Source organism: Triticum aestivum, chromosome 5D (assembly GCF_018294505.1).
Source record: "Triticum aestivum cultivar Chinese Spring chromosome 5D, IWGSC CS RefSeq v2.1, whole genome shotgun sequence".
NCBI lineage: Eukaryota > Viridiplantae > Streptophyta > Magnoliopsida > Poales > Poaceae > Triticum > Triticum aestivum.
This window is the reverse complement of record NC_057808.1, coordinates 335,304,686-335,328,057: the sequence shown is the minus strand read 5'-3', so window position 1 is coordinate 335,328,057 and position 23,372 is coordinate 335,304,686. Positions and strand designations below refer to the sequence as shown.

At 44.7% G+C, this 23,372-nt stretch overlaps 2 protein-coding genes across 2 annotated transcripts; both read left to right on the top strand.

Moving 5' to 3' along the window:
* Positions 1-5,567: 5,567 nt before the first annotated feature.
* On the top strand, positions 5,568-7,023 carry LOC123120575 (uncharacterized). Its single transcript, XM_044540581.1, has 4 exons — positions 5,568-5,784; positions 5,865-6,026; positions 6,115-6,361; positions 6,947-7,023. Exons 1-4 carry the CDS (start codon positions 5,650-5,652, stop codon positions 7,021-7,023), a joined length of 621 nt encoding a protein of 206 aa, XP_044396516.1. The 5' UTR covers positions 5,568-5,649.
* A 1,793-nt stretch (positions 7,024-8,816) lies between these two features.
* Positions 8,817-12,178, top strand: LOC123124820 (uncharacterized). Its single transcript, XM_044545375.1, has 3 exons — positions 8,817-9,088; positions 9,161-9,322; positions 9,441-12,178. Exons 1-3 carry the CDS (start codon positions 8,876-8,878, stop codon positions 9,618-9,620), a joined length of 555 nt encoding a protein of 184 aa, XP_044401310.1. The 5' UTR covers positions 8,817-8,875; the 3' UTR covers positions 9,621-12,178.
* Positions 12,179-23,372: the final 11,194 nt, after the last annotated feature.

Below are 23,372 nucleotides of genomic sequence, written 5' to 3'. Positions count from 1 at the left end.
CACATATTTTATTTGCTATCTTATTGTGTGAGCATGTTGTTATGCATATTTCTCATTCGAGGACATCCGATTGTAGTTTGATTGATTTGGTTTTATTTGGCTAATTAGATGTACAAGAATGCCTAAGCACCTTCTCTAGCTATCTATCTTTTCTCGTCTAAAATTCTACTCATGCCATATCACAAAATTTGAACTATGTCATTTGCTCCGGGTGAGGAGCACTCGGAGCCACCGATCTGATTGAGGCTGACTTCCAAAACCTTCTAAGTGCTTTTTGGTCAGACCAATTAACTCTCATTCGGTCCCACCGATTGCATTTAGACTGATCCATATTTTCACCTTGGTAAGACCAATTGGAAGAACTCGGCTTCACTGAACCACTCTGTCTGAGGTAGATATGCATCTTGCTGAGACCGATTATTTTCACTCGGCACTACCGATAGCCAAAGGGTACATATATGCTCGCGGACCGTACGTTGAAAAATTCTTCAAATGTCAAGCACCCTGCACCCCTTTGTTGTCGTCGCCCTAGTCTACGAATCGTCGCCTTTCTATCGAGCGCGCCCTCGCCGTTGGATTCCGTCTCCGTCAACGGGAATCTTCATCGTCGTTGCCGCCATAGAGGATCTCCACCAAGTTAGGGTGAGATTCAAGCCCCTAGTGCTTCCCAATCTGATTCTATGCACTAGAGATTGCGTCTGATATTGCCAAAGTTGGCAACTTCTTATCCATCAAGAAATTCCATAGATTAGATTTGAGTGAAAATTTTAGGGTTAGGTTTGCGCAAAACTCATCTCGGACTGGCCGAAATTGAACGGATCAGCGTCACCGATTTGGCCTTTGGCCATTGCACATAGTACACTTTGGTGAAACCGAACGACACTGTATCAGTGTCACCAAGTTTGTATTTCAGCAACATCATGTGCTTCGGTCCAACCGAATTCCAAACCCTAGTTTCAGTTGTTGCCTTGGTGCTACCAAAAATTTCAAATCGGTCACTCCGAAATGTTCTATGCAAACCTAAAACTAAAGTTTGAACTCAATTTCTTTCAAAAACTAGCTGCATTTTGTGATACTCATCTACTCTGCCTTCTCAAGTCTATTCACAGGGTATGTTGCCAGTATGTCAGACAACAGTGATAGCCAGAACATGTCTAGAGATGTCAGTGTGGATCTTGATGCAGGAACAAGTGCAGAAGAGAGTTACCATGAGGGAGAGAGGAGTTCTCCTAGTCTGCCTCCTGCTGCAACAAGAACAAGGAAGAAGAGAAACTCTGATGATATTGAGGAATTGACTTCTAAGAAGGAGAAGACAGTGCTAGCCAAGGAATATGGCACTGCAACTAGCTCAAGGACAGCTCCAGGTAAGTCAATGACCAAAGCGGCCAGAAAGACGAAGGTGAGAAAGCAAACAATTCATGTGGTGTACAAACCCACATCCATGAGGATAGACGATGAACCAGAAACTGATGAGCCTCCTCCTAAGAAATAGAAGCTCATGACAGATGCAATGCCCAAGAGAGCTGCCATTACTTCCAAGTCTACTGCTGTCCCCAAGCCTAAGGGGAAGACTACCAGAAATATCTCAGCTGTAGAGAAGAACAAGGCCCTAGTGCCTGAGAGAGCTGAAGAAGATGATGATGAAGCCCTAGTGCTAAGGAAGTTGAGAGCTAGACTGCCGGAACACGATGATACACATCCAGTGGTAGAGAACATGAAGGAAAGGAAGGACAAAGGTCTGAGGAAGTGGAGGGAGTCTGACCCATATTCCATCAGGAGAAGGACTGTTGTGGATTACCGCTTCTACACCAAGGAGCAACAGGACTTCTACAAGATAATGCTTCTAGACAAGAAGCATATGGTGAGTGAGATGAGATGGGTGGATTGGAAATACATTGATAAGCACGAGGACCATTTTCCCCATGTGCACGAGGATTTCAGGACTGTTGCGTTGATGAGTTCATTGGGAGGAAGCTAACTACATGGAATGATGAGATGATCATGCAATTCTGTTCTACAACTCACTTCTACCCAAATGGCAGGATAGTATGGATGACTGAAGGAGTCAGGCATCAGTCAATTGTGCTTGAGTGTTCTACTCTGTTGGGTGTTCCAGAGGCAGATGAGGATGACATAGAGTATATGCCAAGCCTAAGATGGATCACAATTCCATGACTAACATGTACACACAGATTCATAACAAGTACAAGGAGTCTCATAAGCTTGGCTCCATATATCACTTATTGGCAGGTCTTGCTACCTCCAATACCATCATGAGGCATACATTGATGCCCAAGTCAGGTGATGAGAAGATGATTCGAGGTCATTCTATAAACATGTTGCATCATATTGACCAATATCAGAAATTTCAAGGTAATGGATCTCACTATGGAAACCGTCAAGAGGACTGCTGCAGACGATAAGAGATCCTGTGGCTTTGCACCACATATTCAGATGCTTATCAACTCAAAGGGTGCAAACAAGTCTTTTCTACCGGACCGTGAGCATTTGCTGCTACAGCCGGAATTCGAGGATAACACTGTGACGATGGATCCATCCCATCCCACCTCGGTTGTAGCATAGGCCGAAGAAGAGGCTGCTAGCTAGGACTGCAGAGAGCCTAGTGCTCCCATCGCACCATTGCTTAAGACCAAGACAGATAAGATGAACTACCTGCTTCAAGCTTCTCGGAGGATCAAGCGGTGTTTGGCCAGCCTCGTAGAGAACCACAAGAGTCTTGAGAGGATTATTGAGACAAAATTCTATGGTCTGGATGTCAAGGTTACCGAGATGTAGACCACTATCGAGAGTCTGAAGAAAGAGGTGAATGATGCCAAGGCTTAGTCTAGTGATGACGATGGGCACCAGGGCACAAGTCTTTGCACGACCATTCAGTTCCAGATGATACTCATATCAGCAGCAGTACCAGTCACTTCCGGAGCTAAAGTCTCAGCTCCATCTGCTCATTTACGGCTACTCCATCTGTGCCTCCTGTTGTCTCCACTCCTCCAACACAACATACTTTAGTAGAGCTCTACGCAGATGCACTTCGACATCTACGCACCCCGGCGCTCCAAGTCAGAGGACTTCACCACCAGGAGCTGCCGGAGATCAAGCCTAGAGCGACATTTAGCTCTATACTTCTTTGAACTTTTTGGTACTTCTTGCCAAATTGGAGAATTAGTATAGATCATTAGGCTTCAAGAGAGAGTGATTTGCCTTTTCTCGTTTGGTTTCTTTGAGGGATTCTTGCTACTTTTAGATACTTTTGCTTGATGCTTGTATGAGACTATGTTATTGTGTGCTTGATCATACCATACCTTGATGCTATGCTTGCTTATATATCCTATCATATGCTCTTTGTATGATCATTCACTTGTTTGTTCGGTGATGAGTGCTTATTACATTACATTCATATCATTTTAAGTGCTCCACCAAGATGTATGTGACATGGAAGAGTAACCCATGATCCTAGTCGATTGTGCATTTGCATTCAACCGCAAATTTTTAGTAATGCACAAATTTAGGGGGGGGCTCTTGCCATGTATTTCATTCATTATATTATTTGTTGAAGCTTTGATCTATATGTTGTTATCAATTACCAAAAAGGGGGGGATTGAAAGTGTAACTAATCCCCAAGTGGTTTGGTAACTAATAACAACATATAAGTCATTGATCTAGTGCTCATTGATAGTAGTTTTCAGAGAAGATCAATGATTGGTATGGTAAAGACTAGTGAGTGTGGACCCCTCAAAATCATAATGACAAGAATTGGCAAAGCTACAAGACTCTACATTTTTTATTAAGTAATCCAGGATCACCGAGTCCATAGGAAAGCCAATACTATTAAAAGGGATGAGATCTTGATCATGACTCAATTGCTCAAAGTGCTTCGTGGTATTGCTCCAAAATCCTCAAAAACTTCTCCACATTTCAACTATCCAAAACCCTAAATGTCCATCTCGGTCCCACTGATATCTTCCCAACCGGACCCACCGAGATTAACCCATACATTGCCACATGCCAAACCCTAACTTTTCGGTACAACCGATATGGATCTCGGTCTCACCGAGATGGCATGACCAAGTTTCTGTGATGAAGTTGCTTCATTTCAGAAATACCGAGATGAAATGATTGGAACTACCGAAACGAGGTCTTGTAGCCATTGCACTTAGGTCACACCGAGATGTTCTGTTCGGTCTCACCGAAACCTCCAACATTCGAATCTCTTGCACTATTCGGTCTCACCGAGAATTCTGTTCGGTGTCACCGAGTTGGGTCAGAGACTTGTAATGGTTGGATCTTTGGGTGTAGGCTATATATACCCCTCCACCTCACCTACTCTCTACGAGAGCCATCAGAACGAACCGCCACTCCTATTACTCATTTTCAAAGAGAGAACCACCTACTCATGTGTTGAGATCGAAAGATTCCAATCCTACCATTTGAACCTTGATTTCTAGCCTTTTCCAAGTTGCTTTCCATTCAATCCCCTCTTCCACCAAAGCCAAATCTATGAGAGAGTGATTGAGTGTTGGGGAGGCTATCATTTGAAGCACAAGAGCAAGGAATTCATCATCAAGAACACTATCTATTACCTTTTGGAGATTGGTGTCTTCTAGATTGGTTAGGTGTCACTTGGGAGCCTCCAAGATTGTGGAGTTTATTTTGCAAATAGATTGTGGAGTTGAACCAAGAAATTTGTAAGGGCAATGAGATCGCCTACTTCGTGAAGATCTGCCCGAGTGAGGCTAATCCTTCGTGGACATAAGCCATGATGGTATGGGCAAGGTTGCTTATTCGTGGTCCTTCGTCGGTGGAGCCCTCCGTGGACTCGCGCAACCGCTACCCTCTGTGGGTTGAAGTCTCCATCAACGTGGACGTACGATAGCACCACCTATCGGAACCACGCCAAAAATCACTGTGTCTTCATTGCGTTTGATTTCTTCGATCCCTCATTTACGTTCATATGCAAAGTCTTTACTTTCCGCTAGTCAACTCTTAGACTTGCATGTGTAGGGTGTGTTTGACTTGGTAGAATCGCTAAAACTTGGCTACAACTAAAATTGGAAAAATGATAAGTTTTTATTTGGTCAAGTAGTCTAATCACCCCTTCTAGATATACTTTCGATCCTACAACTGCTTATTTCACCGCTTCCTCCGGGCGACGTTCTCTGGTTGCAGGTCGGCGCCACGGACGGGAGCCCCACAGACGACGCTGAGGCAACATCTGTGGGGGCGGTGGGTGACGGGGTACCTGACGACGACATCTAGGGCGGCCGATGGGGGTCGACAGCGCAGACGGGGAGCAAGGATGGATGGCAGAGACGGCTCAGGCGTGGAAACTGGAGGACGGACGCGAGAGGAGGACATGACAAACACATCCGGAACTCCCCATATCCACTCTAAATATGTATTGAATATGAGAGTTATCGGTATAACGAATCTGTCTGAATTGAAATTTTGTGACCAATCATTGATCGGACCGTCCACACTTACCCATGGGGCGTTTAGGGAGCCCGGGATGCCTCCTCTGCCTTTTCCCTCACCGCGCTTCTCCCCTTCTCTCTCCTCTTTCTTTTCCCTCCCGTGGCCGATGCCGGACTGAGAGGAGCGCCGCCAGGCCACCCAACCACCCCCGTCAAGGCGATGAGGGGGGTCAAGAAATTGATGACGGCTGTCGTCGTGCTTGCAGTTTGTTCTCTGTTTGTGAGTTTTCTTGAGGAAGGTTGGGTTTTCGGTGCCATTCGTGTTGATCCTTCCTCGGTGTTCTTTGGCCGAAAGGTACGGCCTTTCCTCGCCCGTTTGATTTCGATCTTGTTTCTCTTGTCTCTCTTACATTGTCGGCGTGACGATTGTTCCAGGCGTTGGAAGCTGGAGGAGCATCGGCATGGTCTCCCTCTCCGGAAGCGTCGCTGAAGCGTGGCGTCGCCGCTTCGAGCATCCGTTCCCCCGCACCACCGGAAGCAGGGTCGCCTGCTCTGCGTCATGGTTTCGACAGCTCTTCCAATGAAAAACGGCACAAGGTTTGCTTTTGTCGCCAGATTTGAGTCGGACCTGTGATAACCCCCCTCTCCTAATGTTGACGAAGGGGCTCCTCACGTACTGATGCAGGAGGCCATGGCGGATGAAGGGGAAATGGTTGCACCGCGGGCGAAGGGCAGAAAGGCATGGTCTTTTTTGTATTTCAGGTTTCCAGATTACTTTGCCCTATGTCTGTGCTCCTCGGATCCTCCTCACACGCATTTGCTGCAGGCCATCGAAGCAGAGAATGGTGGTGCGTCACCACCACCACCACTACCACCACCACCACCCAGCCCATCGGAGGAGAGAGCGACCAAAAGGGTCCTAAGCACCATTGGTAAGCCCCCCTGCAATCATATTCTTATCCTAGATGAAGCATGATCTCTTTGTTGTGTTCACTGGAACTACCCACACCATTCAGTTCAGAGCTTATGAAGCAGCAGCAACCCTCCTCTCTGTGACATTCTTGACAATGCAGTGCAATTCACGCATCCAACTGATAATTTTCGTAATTTTATTCCCATTCCTCATTCCATTTTATGCAAGATAAGCTTACAGTTATTACAAGTTCAGAGCTTTTGAATCTGAAGTTTCAGATATAACACCATTCAATTAGGAAGGGAAGAAGCAGCAACAGCAGCCCTCCTCTCTTTTATCACAAAAGTCCATTCAAATGCATCACCGGTTTCGCTTATAAATTGCCCGTCAAGTTGTTTTCTTATGCATCTATATGTTTTTGCCATGCCCTGCATATTGACAACGTAGTGCAGATCAGATATAAGGCAATACATGAATCTATAAATGCTATGTTTCACATCAAAATTTCAATTTAGGAGAAACGATGAGGGTTATCACATATGTGCAGAATATGTAGTCCAAAAGCTGTAACCATCTGCTTAAGTATAACATTAATTAACTTCAGCTTGCTGTATGCTTTTATCTAATGATTCTGATCTGAAAGAGCGGACACCACCCATTTGGCCATTTCCAGTTGAATGAATTTTCCTTAATTTCAATGCTTTGAAAGAGCTCATGTGATGTATCAGCAAATGATATACACCTTGCAGTATATATTATAAGGACATTGACATGGTTGATACGTGGTAGCATTTTTAGAAGACTTCTATGGTGTTTGTTTTGTTTCCACTGTAGCTTGTCATTGGACTTGAATGTAAGTACACATTGATGGCATATCTTTGCATGACCATATATGGGCTAACTGAACTTACTATTGATACCTCTGCTATTATTGGACATCTTCTTTTCTCTATAATTTGGGATGTTGTTTATTGATGGCAATGAGATCTAAGATGGAACAAATTCTAGGCCATCATTGCATTCATAGATGAAGGGTTTTTTTCTTTTTACCTTTCAACTTTGTTTCAGTTACTGATGGTTCACACATTGTGATGTCATGTGGTTGGCAACCAATCATGCTGACACGAGTGGTTGGGAACTTGGGATCCACCCCCTAACTCTAGGATTTCCGTGGCCAGTGTATTGACCAATGGGTGGGGATATAATCGGTTTTAGAAAAACAATGCGAGGATTACGTGTCCATCATAACAAAAAGGTTCCATAGATATATCTTTCCACAAGAACGAAAATGGTTGATGTCCATTTTCCGTAGAAGTATTTGTAGAAAATCAAGCCACCTTTGAAGATCAGGATCTTTTGTGCTTAGTTTTTTTTTCTGCGGGGGCTTAGGTTTTGTTTTTTACCAAATAAAGATTCACCAAGAGAGGATGGCAAGGAGACACAAGATGTCAATTATGTAAACATTTTTATTTGGCGATCAGTTATAATTCCACTATGCAATAGCAAAATGTACTTGGAGATTCCTTCACTGTACATATGATTTACATTCCTGAAGTTACAGACCTAGAGGAAAGTTTGGTGCATGGATAATTAGTTATCACAAGTCCTTTTAGCTTTTTATAACTTTCTGTGTGCTTGCTTATTTTATTTTACAAATCTCTATGGCATGATGATTGATGAGCCTATGAGTTTATACACTCTTTGTGGTTGTTTTCTTTGAAACATCATAATAAATACCCTTTAATTTGCTTGTCTTGTGAGAAGTCAAAGATGTGTATGCTTAATTCAAGTTGGATAATGGACGGCTGATGATTCAATAATAGTTAGATTAATTTTCAATTTGGCAAATGAACATATATATCATTGTCTGATGAGAAAAACAAGTTGGAAAGTTTTCAACTGTACTTTTATACTTTTGTGTTGTTGTAATTTTACCCATTGTAAATGTGAACCCAAATTTTGTCCATTTTTTCTTACTTAGGTTCTGCAATTGATGAAAGCCTAATATATGTGCATGGTTGTCCAACGGATGCATCTAATATCTGCGAGTAGTTGTAATAGTAGTGTCAGTCTGAATTATTAGAAGAGGGTTGTTTAATATCTCACATTCTGAGTGGCCTTCTCTGCATGTCTTTATGTATCATATATGCAGATGCATAACATTGTCATTGATTAGGAAATATGTTGTTTATTGAAATATGGAGAGCTTATAGTCGTTTGGCATGACATGTTTCTGAAAGTACTCTTGCTCTTTTCATGTTCTTTCGTTTCCTTGGTGTCTCTCACCTATATTATCACAATCGCTTCTTCAGATATACAATACAATCCTTCTCTCTCTGATATTCTTAGTAATACTGAAGATACATTCAAATATATTGCATGTATGCTCTTCATTTGATTTCTGTGCAGCAAAGCGCCTTACCTTATAGTATGTATTATCATGTCTAACCTGTAATATTTCATTTCAGGTTGTATTGTCAGTGTGATTGTATACTGCAACCCAATCATTGTATTCTGGAGTACTAGAAGTAACATGGCTTCGACCGCAGCTTTCTGCACCATGACTGATTTTATATCATCTTCACTGAGTACTGGATCTTGGCTGATCTTTGCGATCGTACAGCTAAATGGGGAAGACGGAAGCATACTTGGACTGGAGGCAGTCATAGCTAATGCTTTCGGCCTTACTCTTCTGGCTGTATTTATCATCGCCAAGCTTGCGTCAAAAAATGGAATGAGTGCCATGGTAAGTTTAATGTTGTAGTATGTCATTTTTAGTATTTTTTTTGCATGCTGATGAATGGTTTGTGACTGGTAGGTGTGTACGGGATCACTGTTTGGATTTGTCATAGTCATTGGCGTTTGCGTGTGCTTTGCTATTGATGTACCAGTCAAGAGAGACACGTTCGCAGCATATCAGATATCTATTGTTGCCAGTGTCCTTCAGGTCATCTCACAGTTGATACCCTTCCGCAGTGTGGTATGTGCTTAATGTCCCAGCTTTTGTGTATTAAACCCATTTTGCAGTCCATTTGGAAGATCATACACAGAAGTTTTTATTAGTCTGATCTGATGGGTGTCTTTCCATTACATTACAGTGGGTTCTCTGCCATGCACCCGCCCGTCCACCAGCCGTTAGGAGCGAACATCACCAGCACCGTTCTCGGCTTTGTAACACTCTGGCTTCATCTGCTGTATGCGCTCAGGCCGACCGAAGAGAACCAGAACCATGGCAGGTGATGAGGAATCACAGCAATGCAGCAGTTTTTGATCGGTGATGCGAATATGTCAGAACTACTGAACTGGTCTAAGTAGTGGGATCGCTCTTGATTTACATGTGTTTGTTGTGTTAATCGGAGAAGGAAGTTGTCCGCTGAAGAGGGGCGGTGTGATCTTGCTGCTGTAAGATCATTAAATTTTGGGGAGATTTTTGTTGTCAGGTGGCGCAGATCTAGGGATTTATTGCGATATTTCGTTGTTTGGTAGGAGTACTACTGTAGGAAAGATTTGAGAACCTGTGGGAAAGATTCAAGAATCGTTGTTTGGTAGGAGTACTACTGTAGTTAGTTTCTTGTTCTTCATGGTCCGTCATGGACATGGCTGGTCGAATACCTGTTCTTTACTAGTCGTGTGTGTTTTCTTTTCTCTTCTGCGTGGAGGGTGGTCATAATGCACGCTGCCGCCTGCCCCGCCTCGTCCGGGTCCGGCGCGCCGCCTCCACCCCCTTGTCGCCGACGCCCTCCACGCGTCCGCCCTTCTGCGCTCAACCACCGTCCGCTAGCACCGCCCCGCCAAGCCAATTGGTCACGGCCGCCGGTGTCCTCTCCCCCACCACTTGTCTCACCTCTGCCTCGTTCTGGCTGACCTGACCTGAGCCTTCTTTTCATCCTTGCACCGCCACCGCCACCGCCCCCGCCCCGTGCAGCGCAGGGAAGTGGAGATTGGGCGATTGGATTTTCCCCCTTGTTGAGTCCCCTCCCCGGTCCCCGCCATGTTTGGATGTGCAGCTCAGGGAAGTGGAGATTGGGCGATTGGGATTGGATCTTGTCTGTATATTTTCTTCTGTTGAGAGCTTCTGCTCCAGCTGAGAATTTTTTACCTTTTTATTTATACACTATGTCACTTTGTAATGTTTCTGCATTTTTTATCACTGAACATTTAGCCGCCAAAACAAAAATCACTGAACATTTAACTTTTTTGTGCAATGCACAACGCTGGCGCACCAATGGATTTCTAGGTGGATAGGAACAGATGGATTCATATCTGATCTAGGGACTAGTTCTTTTTTCAGTTTCCTACTTTAGCGCATGCTTCCGGTGTCTGAGAGTTCTAACATGTGGCATGTATGTTGGATCGGTTGAAAATTCTAAACGATGGATTTCACTTGGCTCAAGATAGATTGGTTGCTAAATTCTAACATGCTAATTGCTTATAGATGGTTTGCAGAATGCTTTCACCAGCTAGTAAAAACTGTTTAATCCTTGTACATGTGGCATGTATGTGGGAATATTGTGGGCGCAGGAGATAATCAGTCACTATTACCAATGATCTTTTTGTGTGTTTTCCAATTTTTGTCTCCTTGATTAAAAGTCACATGCTAGGGTTAGCCATCTACGTACCATCCTTATGAAAACAAGGTCTCTACTTACTAAATTTATGCTGAAATACTTGATTCAGAAGCTGAAAATACAAATAACCAGTTGATGAATCAAAGGTTTACTTAGTAACTTTTCTGGTGACACCAATCGGGGCAGAGTGTAAGCCCTTCCCTGCAATGTGTTTGATCAAGCCAGAGTGTAAGCCCTTCCCTGCAATGTGTTTGATCAAGTTACCCCACTGATCAAAGTGGATATGCATGGTGCTCGTGCCAATAACATACTGCTCCACATCTACAATCTAACAGTGTTAATAGAGCGAACAAATTAAGTTGGCATCCAACAATATGACTGGTTAGCCTATGCTTTTGCTTGTGCGATGTTTACTTTGATCATTTACAGCTTATATGCCAAGTCTGAGGTCTGAAATGCTGATTTTGCTCCGCTTGTTCGTAAACTAGATGTTTATGCTGTGTCTCTAATTAACAAGTTTGTTTGCTACTCCTTTGAACCAGCTTCAGTGAACTAGGAGCTCTAGAGAAGCTGCCACCAAGAAAAATCTGTTGAACTATCTGATGGCTGATGATATACCGAGCTTTCCAAAATCTACACTAGCATGGTAAATCATCATTGCACAGACACTAAGAAACATTTTTCAATGCTTGAAGGGTGCCACAACAATATGATATTAGTGAAGCTGTGCAAAATACACTGTTGGACCGGTTGATTGTCCGAAACAAAGTGCAAGGAAGTGATCAGGCAAATGAAGATATCAGACACCTACACAAGAAAAAGAGGTCTTGCCTGATCTACTCGCCCTTTTTCTGAATTATACGTATATCATTTTTGCTTAGCAAATCAAGATGTTCAACGTCCTAACTATGTGTTTTTCATTTGCCCTGATGACTGCTTCTCCCATCCCAAGTGCATCACTCAGTAACCAGTACTAAGAAGCAGTGTTGTGTTCTACTTGATTGCCTCATTGTTTTTAAATATAAAGGTCAGCACTCATGTGGAAGACTTTTTGCTCAGCTTGATGTTCGCAATGATTCTGCTGGCACACAGACGCCAGGACAGCTTTTGGTTTCACCTCATATCTGCTGGACACTGTAAACCTCGTTTAGTAGTCTTTTTGCTACATAAGGTCTATATTTATCGTCTTCATATAAAAATGAAGTACTTCCTAAAATACTTGGCCTTGCTTTCTCTGTATATATTTGGGAATGGATGTTGTTTTGAACTTATAAGATGCCGCTTCGTACCTTCCATGTCTCTAGACAGAAGATGTGTGCCAACTCTAAAGGGAAGATTTTGTGTGCTTCCTAAACGAACAACTAGATCAGCTCGTTCACTAGAAACTGTATAGCGCCCTATTGCACCTTTGAAATGTCCGAAGTTCGTACCCGTTCTTTTAATAATATCACTCACTTTAATAACTTACTTGTGTTTCTATTCTAAGAACAAGGGGACCAACCTTCATGTCTTATAACAATAGTAAAGGAACTACACGCCTCTGCTGTTAGTCCTTATGAATGCTATCCAACAAGGACCTTATGTTTACGCACCTGTTTGCTCCAGCCTCCAGCTTGTAATATGCTACCATGAATGACTCTGTGAAACTCTGCCTTCCGTCGGTGTGTATATGGAAACCATTCTTCTGCCTATATATTTGAAACATTGTTTTGATGGGTTGGTCTCTTAGTCAATTTTATTGGACCGTGCAAGCAGTTTGTCCTAAGACTCATGTTTGCTGGTTCATGGGAGGCAATGTTGTGGGTGAAAACTGGCTGATGTTTTGTTTCGCATGGAAGAGATTAAGCTGGTTTTTGGTCCCCCATTGGCCGAATAAGCCAGGTTTGGGTGAACACTTTGAGAGATGGTTGTTGGGTTCTAAAGTAACAGTCCATGAACCTGTGCTGCCGCGCTGCCTAGTAATTTTAAAAGATAAGTATTAGAAATATGTGTACAAATTTGCATATCATAACTAACCTTTTGTCTTTCTCGCATTCGCTCGTATTATAACACAATACTCATGTATATATGCTTTCTTATCTAGTGTATTCAGTTGAAAATCTTAGCTTCAGATGTGTATTTGTCTTGTAAAACCACAATGCGCATACATATATGATTTGCATAGTGACACATGTCATGCATGCATACCTTTATTTAGTTTTTGAAGTTTGTTTCTCATTAACAATGACAGAAGCAAGGAATTTAGAAGCATTGAAGTATTTTGAGATATTTTTATAGTGACATATGTAGGTAATTTAGATTACGGGTTTACTTTAAGTTAATTTTGTGGAGGTTGGTAACTTAGGTGCAAATTTAGTGGTTACTTTATACTTTAGGCTATTTTACGTGATGGCAGTGGTGGGCAATTTAGATCCGGATTTAGGGGGCTGTAGACCATTTTTATAATGGCAGAGATTGGTAATTCCTTAGAAAACATAACAGATCTGATGGTTATTACTGTCAATGATGATTAAAGTCTACCTAATAGATGGCCTGATGTTTCTGTCTTTTTGCGAGATTTTTCTTTGATTTATCCTCTCTTTTTCTAGCGCGTGTTGTGAAGATTAACTTGGAGTCAATTAGTAAGGTCCATTAGCTATCTATGCGTGGATTGGAGTCTGTCTTTTTCCTTTGTTTTCCTGGTTTTGTATCTCGGTCATCCATTGGGATGGTTCTGCTCTTTGATTCTAGTCTACAGTGTTTGCATATTATATACAGTATTTCGGTTAGAGAGCAAAACAAATTTAGGGGGTCTCCCTTCCCGTTCCCTCAAAAGACAAAAACATAATTCATGATTGCTCTTTCCTGAAATGGAATTGTTGTGATGTGAGTTACCTTTCCCCCCATTTCTGTGGGTGCTTTTTAATGGGTTGCTGTCTTGCTGTGCTTTCATTGGCATCTGCATCTTATTTCTACCTTAAAGCATTTTTATGATTTTTTAACAGTTATTTTGCGCCGTATGTAGTCCATATTGTGAAATCTCTAAAAAGACTTATATTTAGGAACGGAGGGAGTACGTTTCTAAATGTGAATTTACCTATGAATTTCCCTTTTGACATTGTACCAAGTCTTGCTGGGCTGTTCCCATGGTCAGCTTTCATGTGCTATTTATATTCCTGCTAGTGGCTCACCAATTTCAGTATGTTTCACCCTCCGCTATCTGCAGTATAAAACTGGTAAATCTTATACGGTGTGATGTCTTTCTCCTCGTACAGTCCAAAGTGTACATGCCAAACATTCTAAATTTCTTTTTTTTCGATCAAAGAGAACAGCCAAACATTCTAAGTCATTCCCCCGCTCCATTTCATAGAAACGAACCCAACCATACACAAGTAAACGTCTGGTCTACACGCCAGGTTCCAAGTGTCACAGAGGGCACCAAGTGAAAATAAAAAGCAACAGCCATAGAATAGTTTTTGGCTGCCATAAAGTACATGCCCAAAGAAACAAGGCCAAACAAAGGAAACTGAAGATCGACATATTCTCAGATCATGGGACCAAAGACCACATGGATTTCATCTGCCATCTGCGGATTGCTCTTCAGCTCCTCCAGCGTGGCTCGGCCCCCATGTGCAGTACCTTGGATGGTTTTCGCCCAGGACTGATGACACTGGGTTTCCCTGACAAATCAGTCCGGTTCCAGCTCCAGCGGCGATCTTAGTTTCAGCAACAGATGTTCTCTGAATTGAGCAACTTGGCCACTCGACGGTTCCTTGTGAGGTTTTGCCCAGTCCCCCAGGTGCTGGATTATTTTCTGTCACACCTAAATCCATTTAACTCTGTTAAACACAAGAGAATTCCTAATGTTCCACAGCCCCCATAGGACAGCTGAAGAAATTACATTCAGGTGTAGGAATCTCTTGTTAAAAAGCCAGCAAGCAGCCAACTCAAGTAAAGAGTTGAAATTCCTACCAAAAATTATTTCAACTTCTCTCTAGATACGTCTAGCCACTACACATTCGAAAAACAGATGATGTACAGATTCAATTTCAGTACAATGTGTACATTATAGTGGTTTGGGGATGCCTCTTCTTCTCAAATTGTCACAAGTCATTATCTTATTCTGAGAGAACCATAGGAACCCATGTATTCTAGGGGGGATTTTTAGTTCCCAGACTGCAGGAGGGTAGATAGGTTGAACACCCCTAAAGTTAACAATAGCTTATAGAGATTTGGAGTAAATACCACTAGATTCATATTGCCAGATCATTACTATCTTCTTGTTCAGCAAAAACAATAGACTTGGCAATACCCTCTAATTCAAACCATTGTATCATAAGCTTTTCATCAAAGTTCCTTCTAAATGAAATTTTGAGGTTTAAGCCATCCCAAGCTTCTACTATAGTTTTGTTTTTCTCATTCACTATGCAATATAGATCCCAAAATTGGGTAGCTAAGGGAGAATTGCCAAACCAAATATCCTCCCAGAGTAAAATAGATCTTCCATTCCCTACTGACCACTTATATCCAAACTTAACAACTTTCATAGCCCACATCACCCCTTTCCAAAACTGGGATGGATGTGGATCATGACAACAAAGCACATTAGGTCTTCTAGTGTTATATTTAGTAAATCAATAACTTTTCTCCACAAAGACCCCTCACTAAAAATATATCTTTTAATCCAAGATGCTATAAGGCACAAATTTAAGTCCTGGAGATTATGGACACCTATACCACCATATTCCTTCTTCATACAAACAGAGGGCCAATTAGATAAATGAATTTTGTGGTCCCCTTCACTATCACTCCAAAGATAGTTAGCTAGATGGGAATTAATCAAGGAGATGGCCTAGTTAGGGAATTAAAAAAAACATATAGATGGGAATGCTAGCTAAGCAAGTCACTACTGCAGGATGCTGCTAACACGACACTACGATCAGAGACCCTTCGACGAAACTATGTGCGATGCAATAATCGCAAACGATGGTGTAAAAAAACCGTCAAAAAAGGTGCAAAACGTTTGCGATGGGAGGATGCATCAATCATGGTTCAGATTTTAGTTGCGTGTGCGATGCAGGGCATACGGTTCAGTTCAATTAACCGTTTGCGATGAGGAGGAACAAAAGAAGCGGGTAGCCAGATGAAGGTGTGTGCGATGTACAGCATACGGTTCACTCGGATGAACTGTTTGTGATTAGGAAACACAAAAGAAACGGTCAGCCAGATCAAGGTGTGTGCGATATACGACATGCGGTTCACTCGGATGAACTGTTTGCGTTGAGACAAAAGAACAGAAATGGTTCAATATAAAAAATACCATAAATATTGCAAGGTTCAAATTCAAAGATTACAACGCCCAAATTCAAACATTGCCAACATCGTCATTTCTGAAAAGGGATCAACCGCTGACAAGTCATGTATGGGTTTGACACAATGACTTTCAATTGCTTTGCCATATGCTCTTCCAATACGAAGTTTAGCTTTTTTGGAGCCTCTTCCATTCTGCAGTACCTGCCGGCTCTGATCAACATACCATTCATCTTTCCTAATTAAATGCGTGTTCAACCTCAGTACCCTCAGCACCTTTGCTCTGGCAAGAAAGATCCCAACGAGTGTAATCTCCGGTAAGGTCCCTCGGTAGGAGTTCAAAGTAATATTTGAGAGATGCAGATCCAGGCATTCGATGTGATTGTCGTTATAAACATTATCCACCTCCGGGCCTATTATTATCTGCAAAAGAAGAGAACGTGTTAGTGCCTACATGCAGTTTTGAACACTGCTACATGCCCATTTGGTTTGCAGGATTTGTAAAATGCATCAACGTGCCATCTTTGATCTGACATGATTAACATGGGCATTTGATTACAATCTAGAAACATGTAGCCTTCTTCACAAGAGGTTGGATTGGATGAAAAATTCCCTAAGAAAACTAGTACAGATGAATCCAAAGGAGAAGTGCTTATGGATTGTAACCATATGAATCAAGCAACCAATATGGGGTGGGGGGTGTATGTCCTGAAATCCTCCAAAATTCCTTCAGAAATCGTAGTACATTGTCATTGTAAACTTGGGAAAAGGGGCAAAAAATTAAACTCCCTTATGGTTAAAATTTAACAGGAAAGGAACATCACCTCGATATACAACTTCTTTAGGCACGGAAAGCATATCAGGCAACTGACAACTTGGTACAGGTTGGGGCCGACAGATTCTAGTGCCAAGACCTTCATTGTGCCCAGAATCTGGGTGAAGCTTTGCTGGATGACAGACGGACATACATCTTCAAAACTAGAAATAATGTTGATATCAAGAAGGAGAGGTATAAGGCGATTGTTGTACCTGAAAGTAGTAGTATTGGACAGACGAGTAGCCCACCACTGTCAATTTCGGCACGGAAATGACATTGATTCTTGTTGGACCTTGTTGGTCAACTACAAGTAATCTCTCAAGTGAAGTTGTGTCCTCAATGACCATATTGTGGTCCACCTTTTGTGATCTCTCGTTGCAGCACCAGCAACACACATAAATAGTCCGGAGAATCCTGGAGGTGATGTGCAAGGTACTCGACCAATTCATCGCCTGAAGACAAAGGAACTCGAGTGCAGTACAGCCGCGAAGCAGGCGCTCCATGTCATCCTTTGGGATGCAGACGGCGACGAGCTCGAGGTGCTTCAGTCGTGGTAGAAAAAGAGCGGGCGCGTCATTAAGGGGGGATGGCAGTTCATGAACTTGGCGAGGCGCAGCGTGGGCGCGAAGCGGAGCGCGGACGTCGGCAGCAAGCGCATATGCCCATCATTAAAACTGAGCTTCTCGAGCTAATCTATGGCGGGGGATCGGAACCACCCGTCACGCTTGGCTCGGTCCTTGCCATTGGAATGAAACTTGCCTGTGATAAGGCCTTTGATTGGGCCATGGTGACTGCCGAGGATCTGGGAGAAGCATCCAAGCTTTGGCGATAGCCATGGCAGAGCTCGTGAGCGTCGAGGAGGTCGACGGGGGTGAGGAGCCATAGGGGGCGCCACCGCCAGGAAAGGGCGGCTGTCCTCGCCCGATATTTGATTGGGAGGAGGGATATGATGACTATCAACATATCATCAGGGAGGTTGTTGATGAAGTCTAGGCCTGCTGGAGTCGCTTGCGGTTCTTTCTCGACCCGCCTTCGCTTGTTGGCAGCCTCGTTCTCCACTTCGTCGGCGGCGACGAAAACCTCTGTCACCATATTCATGCCATGCTCCTGTGCTTCAGCAGCCCCGGCATCGCCACTCCCTCCGATGGGGCGCTTCGACGGCATCCTCATACACTGATGGCTTTGAGGACTCAGAGTGGCGTCGAGGATGCGGGCAGAGAAAGAGGATTGTGTGTGTGGCGAGGATGGGGGTGCGGTCGCTCGGCGGCGCCATTAATATAGACCAGTGGGAGCGAGGCGGGCGGCGGTCCAAGGCTATCTCGCTTCCCGATGAGAACGACTGCTTAATCTCTATGAATGAAATATATGCTTAATTACTGAATTTTAGTTGCAAAAATAGATAGTGCTATTGATTTTTAGCTGCATATTTTGACAAATCGCAGTGTCTCTTGGCTTAGCGCCGAAGTCTGGCTTTAATTTGCATACCGTAATCTGAACTGTTTGCGTTGAAGAGATGCACAGATCCTGCGTTGAACAGCTTGCACACTTCCCGGTGAGTCTGCGCACCGGACTGCGCTCATACGCCTCCCATTCAGTCAAGCAGTTGTCCGCACGGCACCTCCTATAGCCATTAAAACCAAGACACGTGGGGTCACGTGAATGGTTAACAGAACGCACACGGTTTGAATTATACAAATGTTTGAGATATTAAAGTGGTAGCTATTTTTCAAAATGCCTTTCTTGGCTGTTATTCGAGTGTGCCTTCTCTCAAAATGGACACGAAAAATACCACAGCATGTCGGGTGCCATTCCATGATAGCATGCCAAGTTTCATGAATTTTAGACGAGTTTTGGATTTACTAGAATTTAAAAGCCATGTATCTCAACGTTTTGCCGGCAATCAACAGTCCCCTGGTGTTTGAAATTCATTCTCATTTCTTGCATGGGACCTAAGCATGCACCCAAGAACACAGATTTGATTTTTTAACCAATTTATATGCACCGGAGCATGTGCATGTATTTCAAATTTGAATTATGCACATAAAATGCCTAGAAAACCCAATTAATGTATAAAATATCCAAACGAACCCCGAAAAATTTCAAAACTTAACACAACACTCCTGTTGTTCTATGTTGGCACTAGAAATTTTCTGAAAGCAATAAGAGGCAACGGATATCGTTTCGTCCCCAAAGGTGGCACGTTCCATACCAAAACCATCAGGCTTGTTGTGAGAAGCTTATACCCAAACCTGCCCCAAATGGGACAATTATTTTACCACGGCATGTCGGGTGCCATTCCATGATAGCATGCCAAGTTTCATGAATTCAGACGAGTTTTGGATTTACTAGAATTTAAAAGTCAGGTATCTCAACGTTTTGCCGGCAATCAACAGTCCCCTGGTGTTTGAAATTCATTCCCATTTCTTGCATGGGACCTAAGCATGCACCTAAGGACACAAATTTGACTTTTCAATCAATTTATATGCACTGGAGCATGTGCATGTATTTCAAATTTGAATTATGCACATAAAATGCCTAGGAAACCCAGTTAATGTATAAAAATATTCAAACGACCACGAAAAATTCCAAAAATTAACACAAACACTCATGTTGTTCTATGTTGACACTAAATTTTTTTGAAAGCAATAAGAGGCAATGGATATCGTTTCACCCCCAAAGGTGGCACGTTCCGTACCGAAACCATGAGGCTTGTTGTGAGAAGCTCTGGTTTGTGAGAAGCTTATACCCAAACCTGCCCCAAATGGGACAAATTTTTTACCACGGCATGTTGATGCCGCTCCATGATACCATGCCAAGTTTCATGAATTTCAGACGAGTTCTGGATTTACTAGAATTTAAAAACCAGGTATCTCAACGTTTTGCCGGCAATCAATAGTGCCCTGGTGTTTGAAATTCATTCACATTTCTTGCATGGGACCTAAGCATGCACCCAATGACACAGATTTGACTTTTCAACCAATTTATATGCACTAGAGCATGTGCATGTATTTCAAATTTGAATTATGCACATAAAATGGCTAGAAAACCCAGTTAATGTATATAAATGTCCAAACGAACCATGAAAAATTACAAAACTTAACACAACACTGATGTTGTTCTATGTTGACACTAGAAGTTTTTTGAAAGCAATAAGAGGCAACGGATATCGTTTCGTCTCCAAAGGTGGCACGCTCCGTACCGAAACCATCAGGCTTGTTGTGAGAAGCTCTGGTTTGTGAGAAGCTTATCCCCAAACCTGCCCCAAATGGGTCAAATTTTTTACCACGGCATGTTGATGCCGCGCCATGATACCATGCCAAGTTTCATGAATTTCAGACGAGTTCTGGATTTACTAGGATTTAAAAATCAGGTATCTCAATGTTTTGCCAGCAATCAACTGTGCCCTGGTGTTTGAAATTCATTCCCATTTCTTGCATGGGACCTAAGCATGCACCCAAGGACACAGATTTGACTTTTCAACCAACTTATATGCACCGGAGCATATGCATGTAGTTTAATTTTGAATTGTGCACTTGAAATGGCTAGAAAACCAGTTTAATGTATAAAATGTCCAAACGAACCCTGAATAATTCCAATTCTTTTACGACACACATATAGTTGCATGTTCACTGCAGATAAAAGGTCTAGCAATTCAAATGCCGTCCATTGCCGCTGTGACCCCATTATGTAATTCAAATCAAGATGAAAAATCGAGTAGATCACACACAGTTTATTATCACCAACCGTGTGAGATGTAGTATAAAATATCTTGGAGCATCGTCGGTGTATAGTACGCCTATGGCTTACGCGAGAAGGTGCGTCGACTATAGTCGACAGCCGGCGTGTCAAGCACACTAGCTCGCTCCCCAAATACTCCCGCCTCTGCACCCCTCACAATCTCAAAAATATTACTGCCTCGTAATCTTGAAAATATCTATTGCTTGGAAGGTTTTAATGTTTGGTAGCACACGATTAGTATGTGCAGACCGTGTGTGATGTCTGTTACTCCCGCTCTGCTTCAGTCCCTTGATTCAAATTTTCAATAGCCCCGGCATTTTACTCTCGCCTCTGCATCCCTCACAATCTCAAAAATATCTGCTCGCCCTTGATCCAAATTTTCAGTAGCCCCGCCTTGTTACTCCCGCCTAGTAAAATTTTCAGTTGCGGCAGTATTTCCTCAAACACCACCTTGCCCCCCCTCGCCCCCTCCACACACTCCCCAAAACCTCTGCTCACACAGACACACACAACCCTCGAAACCATTGGTAGGTCGCCGCCAGCACCGGCGCCTCCATCCTCAACCTCTACGTGTGTGCCGGGGAGCTCGAGGAGCCAATGGCCAAAAAGAGGTTTATCGCAACCTTTTCGCCCCACGCCAGCGAGGTGGCCGCCGAGGTGTCCCGTCGTCCTCCGCGGGCTCGATCCGCCTGCCGCCGCGCCCCTACACCGGTTCGAGGACTTCCCCGTCCTTCCTCAGACCCGGCAGCCGACGAGGTCCTACCTCGGGTTCCGGCAGCGGTGGTGGGGGACGTGGGTCGCCGAGATTATAGATCGGGAGACCCACACCCGCCGGTGGCTCGGTAGCTTCCACACGGCCGAGCTCGCGGCCATGGAGTATGACTGCTGGCAGGTCCGCTACCACGGCGCGGCGGCTAGGATCAATTTCCCCTTCAGCACACATCCGGTCGACCTCGTTCCGTCGGAGCCAGGGTGGTGAGCTCGGCTATGGCGCGGGAGGACCGCGAGGCGTGGTAGCTCCTCGAGGCCGAGGCCGCCGACGAGGCCTACATGCAAGAGCTCCGCTGGCAGTACCCGGAGCTCGTGGAGTGTCGGTGCACAAAAGTAGGGGCTCTCCTCTTGACCCCTTTACTTGTGAACGGGCAGTTAGAGCCGCGCCCGCGGCCACACTTAACAGGGCAAAGGAGGGAAGCCGGAGGGAAACCGAAGCACAAGACAAACAAGGCAACGCCAAGACCAAGAAACACAAAAGAGCAAGAGGGCGAGGTGGACTCCACCGGCAAGGCCCTTGCCGGGGCAACTTGCCCGATGCCAGCAGAACGAGCCACCCTCGAGCCCGTGGGTTCCAACACCACCAACCAACTACATTGGAACCAAGGCTCGGGAGGCACCTCTGTGGTGGCATGCAGACCTTCGTCAAGATCATAGACACACAAGATCAGATGAGGACCAGAAGACGACAACCCTCGGCGGGATCCCAGCCGGGGAAGTCCATGAGACCCCCGGCAAGACGCTTGCCGGGGAAGACAGCGACGCCCCGGCAAGACCCTTGCCGGGGCCCCCGCAAGATCCTTGCCGAAGACACCGACGGGGCCGCGGCCAGGCCCGCGTCTGCCAAGGCTCCACCGCCGTCCCCATACAGCCGCTAGCTCAGCCAGCTGAGCAGGCACCTGCGTGGCGACGGGCGGCCTCCACGACCGACGCATCAAGCACCTGCGTGGTGGCATGCAGATCTTCGTGAAGGCTCCACCATCGCGCCAGCCCAGCAGCCAGCCAACATGGCGCCACGCCGCCTCGTCAGCTCGGACGCGTGTCGAAGCCAGGCGAAGCGGCGATAGCTGGGACGTGCTTTCTTGCCGTCCCTGATAAATCAAGAGGGGCACGTCGGCAGCGCATTAAATGTGTTTGTCCGACGGTGCCAGAGGATAGACTCATCCACTGTACACCTTTCCACCTCCTGTGTGCCACTGTGGCAGCCCCTTTTGCCTATAAAAGGAGGCCCGAGGCGACCAGGAGAAGGATTCGGATCTTTTGGGCAAGTTACACCCCGTAGCTAACTCAAGAACACAAGAACACTCAAATACATCCATCAAAGCAGGACTAGGGTATTACGCGTCCTCGCGGCCCGAACCTGGGTAAACGATCCGTGTGCTTCCTGTCAGACCCGCTCTTTGCACAACTTCGTGTCCGCCAACCGTAGAAGGGGTCCCAGTGATTCCATAGGTGTCGATTTCCCCCGACATCTTTGGCGTGCCAGGTAGGGGACGCAGTTGTGAGAATCTGGTCTAGCAGGTAGTTTGGCAGTTTCTCATCGCCATGGCTCCCAAGAAGAAGACGATCATGGCGATCGGCTCGTCGAGAGTCGAACGTCCCGTACCAGTGCGGGCGAGCAGTGGGCCAGACGCGGACAGAACCTGAGCCGCGGCCCGCAAGCACCAACATCGCCCTGGCAGTCAGAGCCTGGGGAGCGGCGTCGCTCGTGCGCGAGACGACGGGACGCATGCCGCCAAATCCAAAGACGGAGCTGGGGCCCCCGCAGGCGGCGCGGGGCCCTCCAGGGGTGGCGCCGTGCCACCTGCGGGCGGCGCAGCAACCTCCAAGACGCCTGCGCCGGCGCC

What these genes read in the sequence shown, in the direction of transcription:
- LOC123120575 (XM_044540581.1), top strand. Translation starts at nt 5,650, where the DNA reads ATGAGGGGGGTCAAGAAATTGATGACGGCTGTCGTCGTGCTTGCAGTT. An exon ending in CCAATGAAAAACGGCACAAG is followed by an intron (nt 6,027 to 6,114) that starts GTTTGCTTTTGT and finishes GTACTGATGCAG; the next exon opens with GAGGCCATGGCGGATGAAGG. An exon ending in AAGGGTCCTAAGCACCATTG is followed by an intron (nt 6,362 to 6,946) that starts GTAAGCCCCCCT and finishes AATTAACTTCAG; the next exon opens with CTTGCTGTATGCTTTTATCT.
- LOC123124820 (XM_044545375.1), top strand. Translation starts at nt 8,876, where the DNA reads ATGGCTTCGACCGCAGCTTTCTGCACCATGACTGATTTTATATCATCT. An exon ending in AAAATGGAATGAGTGCCATG is followed by an intron (nt 9,089 to 9,160) that starts GTAAGTTTAATG and finishes TGTGACTGGTAG; the next exon opens with GTGTGTACGGGATCACTGTT. An exon ending in TGATACCCTTCCGCAGTGTG is followed by an intron (nt 9,323 to 9,440) that starts GTATGTGCTTAA and finishes ATTACATTACAG; the next exon opens with TGGGTTCTCTGCCATGCACC.